We start from the raw sequence: 3,159 nt of genomic DNA, 5'->3' as shown, positions 1-3,159 counted from the left end.
TCTCCCTTATCAAATGTGACCCCCGATCCCTTTCTTTGGTTACGTAGACCTAAAAGTTCTTAAAAAGGGGTTTGTTTACTTTGCTTTTCAAAAATTCATTTTTGGGTGACTTGGTACACCCTAACTCTATACCAAGTGGCGACTCCATTTTCCATTCAAAAACCCTTTTTAAACTTTGTTTGGCCAAATCGTCGCATTTTCAAGTCCCACGGCCTTTTATTTCATTTTCACACACGTTCACATACATATTCCACACACTACTTTCACACAATTCAAAAAGTGGGGCGCGACAACTTACATCTCAAAAAGTGGGCCTGTCACGTATCTCGGAAACGTTTCGTCACAGTCTCGTCTCGGGCTAGGCCGAGACGGAGACGACTCGGCCGAGACGTCTCGGTCTCGGCCGAGTCTTTGAACCATGGTTGGTAGACGTCCGTTGTGGCAATCTTTAATTGCATTGACTGAGGTGTCTCAGGGGCCATGAATGGCTGTTAGGGATTTCAATGTTATTGACTCAGCTAGGGAGAGATCTGGGGGGCTTCTCCAAACATTACCAATATGGAAGAGTTTAGTCAAGTTTTAGTTAGTGCAGGTTTATCAGAGTTGGAATTTGAAGTTCTCTTTTTACATGGACGAATGGTTCAATCTGGCACAGGTTGGATCGTACAGTAGTGAATAATTTGTGTTCAGAGGCTTATGGGTTCTCTCGAGTTATTCATCTACCACGAGAGGGGTAAGACCATGCTCCACTTTTATTGCGTTGCAAAGCTACTGTTAGTTGGGGTTTGGCCTTTCGCTTTTTGAATATGTGGAAGAGACATTAAGATTTTTTGCAGGTGATTCGATACGGGTGGCATAGGGAAGTGGAAGATATCGGGATGGTCAAATTCTATAATAAGTTAAAATCGGTGAAGGTTAAGTTAGAAGAATGGAACAAAAACCAGTTTGGAAATATTTTTCTGGCTCTAAGAAAGCTGAGGAGGCACTGAAGCAAAGGGAAATAGAATTCGATAGGGATCATGATTTGGAATCTAAAATTAGGTTACATGAGGCGCTATTCATGTGAATGCTCTTGCTATTGAGTGTGAATATTGGCATCAGAAAGTGGCGTTGAGATGGGTGAAAGAGGGGTATGCAAACACAAAGTTCTTCCACTCTGTGGTTCGACAGAGGTGCAATGCTAATTTTATCTCATGTATAAGTGATGGTGCAGGGGATGGCTAGAGAACTTGCAAGATATTAAACATTTTGCAGTTTGTTTCTATGAAGAACTTTTCTCGTCTAATGCAGCTATTAATAGGGTACTGGTTCTACCCTTTTCGTTTTCATAGATCACATAAGAGGATAATAGTATATTACAGGAGTTGCCTACGATGGAGGAGGTTAAGGCTGTGGTTTTCTCAATGGAAACGGACAGTGCACCTGGAATAGATGGGTTTGGAGCAGTGTTCTATCAAGCTTGTTAGGAGCTGATTAAGGAGGATTTGGTGGATACAGTGAGAGATTTCTTCAAAGGGGCTTAGATGTCATGTAGTTTTATGAGCACCTTAATTGTTTTAGTTCCTAAAGTGGAAGGTACGGCTCATTGGAAAGATTTTCACCCCATTAGTCTTTGCAATGTTAGTTCCAAGGTCATTTCAAAAGTTTTGGTTTCGAGGTTGGAGGGACTATTGGAAAAGGTAGTTGCACCTTGGCAAACTAGTTTTGTTCAAAGACGGTCTATTATCGTTAATGTATTGGTGGCTCAGGAGTTTGTTTCAGATTTAGACTGTAAACTGGTTCAAAGTAATTTGATGCTTAAGCTTGATATGGAGAAGGCTTATAATAGGGTAGAGTGGTCTTTTTTGTTGTTCATGTTGAGGCAGTTTGGCTTTCAAGAAGGGGCAATTGATTTGTTTTTTTGTATGCTTGTTAATAATTGGTTTTCCATTCTTATTAACAGGGAACCAACAGGATTCTTCACTTCAACTCGTGGAGTTCGGCAAAGCGACCCATTGTCACCAGCCTTATTCCTTCTTGTTGCAGAATTTTTGGGTAGAGGACTTCTTTATATTTTCCTTCAGGATGACCGAAGGTTCTATGTTATTGTAGGCAGTCAGGTTACTTATCTTGCATTTGCTGATGATATGCTGATTTTCTCTCGTTGCTTAGAGAATACAGTATTGCTATTAGTGATCTGTTGCACCTATATGAGTCTTACTCTGGGCAGCGAGTAAATGTAGCTAAGAGTTCCTTCATTTGCTCATCTCGGACATTGGATGAACAGAAGGCCATGGTAGCATCAATTTTGGGTTTTTATTAGCAATCATTGCCTTTTAAGTATTTAGGAGTCCCAATTACTAAGAGGAGACCTGTTACAGTTCTTTTGATAATCTAGTCGCTAAACTCAAGTTGAGATTATTCTATTGGAGTAGTAAGCTCCTATCTAAAGGGGGCAAGCTGGACCTACTTCATCATGTGCTTTCGTCCATGCCCTTGTATTTGTTACAGATGCTCTAGCCTCCTAATGCAGTGCTCTCTCGATTGGGTAAAATTTTTAATGGCTTTCTCTAGGACAATGGAGGGGGTGATCGTCGAATCCATTGGTGCTCATGGGAGAGGGTGTGCTTCCTAGTAGATAAGGGGGTCTAGGACTTAGGTCGTTTTCAGACATGGTTACGTCATTTGCCTATAAGTTGTGGTGGCGTCTGCTTCAGAGGAAGTCATTCTGGTCTGAGTTCATGTTTAAAAAGTACGTTGGGGTTCAGCATCCAGTGGTTGTATCAACAGAGCGTCCATCTAGGACTTGGTGGCAGCTATTGAAGGTGAGACATTTAGTTGAGAGCCAAATGAGATGGTGTGTGGGGCAAGGTGGTGTGGACTTTTGGTATGATATATGGTGCTCTAATGAACTGCTCTATAGTAAACTAGAAAGACAGGTTGCGCCAGGGGTCCTTGTTTCTGATTTTTTTGATGGAAATGCTTGGGATGTGTGGAAGTTACAAGAGGTTCTTCTACCCTCCTTAGTGCGGTCTATCAGTTAGATTACAATTGATCAATCAGAACCTGATACTCTGATCTGGTTGCAGTCGAACCTTGATAACTCTGATCTGGTTGCCAGTCGAGTTTAGGTGATTTACCGCTATTTCGGCATGGAATGGCATTCGGCAGAGGAGAATT

General features: G+C 41.7%; 1 protein-coding gene across 1 annotated transcript; it reads left to right on the top strand.

Moving 5' to 3' along the window:
- Nucleotides 1-484: 484 nt before the first annotated feature.
- LOC113766420 lies at nt 485-2,216 on the top strand. Its single transcript, XM_027310613.1, has 8 exons — nt 485-576; nt 656-710; nt 837-914; nt 1,102-1,172; nt 1,214-1,301; nt 1,362-1,461; nt 1,561-1,837; nt 1,943-2,216. The coding sequence occupies exons 1-8, from the start codon at nt 485-487 to the stop codon at nt 2,214-2,216; spliced, it is 1,035 nt and encodes a 344-aa protein (XP_027166414.1).
- Nucleotides 2,217-3,159: the final 943 nt, after the last annotated feature.

This window comes from Coffea eugenioides, chromosome 3 (assembly GCF_003713205.1).
Source record: "Coffea eugenioides isolate CCC68of chromosome 3, Ceug_1.0, whole genome shotgun sequence".
NCBI lineage: Eukaryota > Viridiplantae > Streptophyta > Magnoliopsida > Gentianales > Rubiaceae > Coffea > Coffea eugenioides.
Note: the sequence above shows the minus strand (reverse complement) of the source record. Positions and strands in the feature narration are given on the sequence as shown.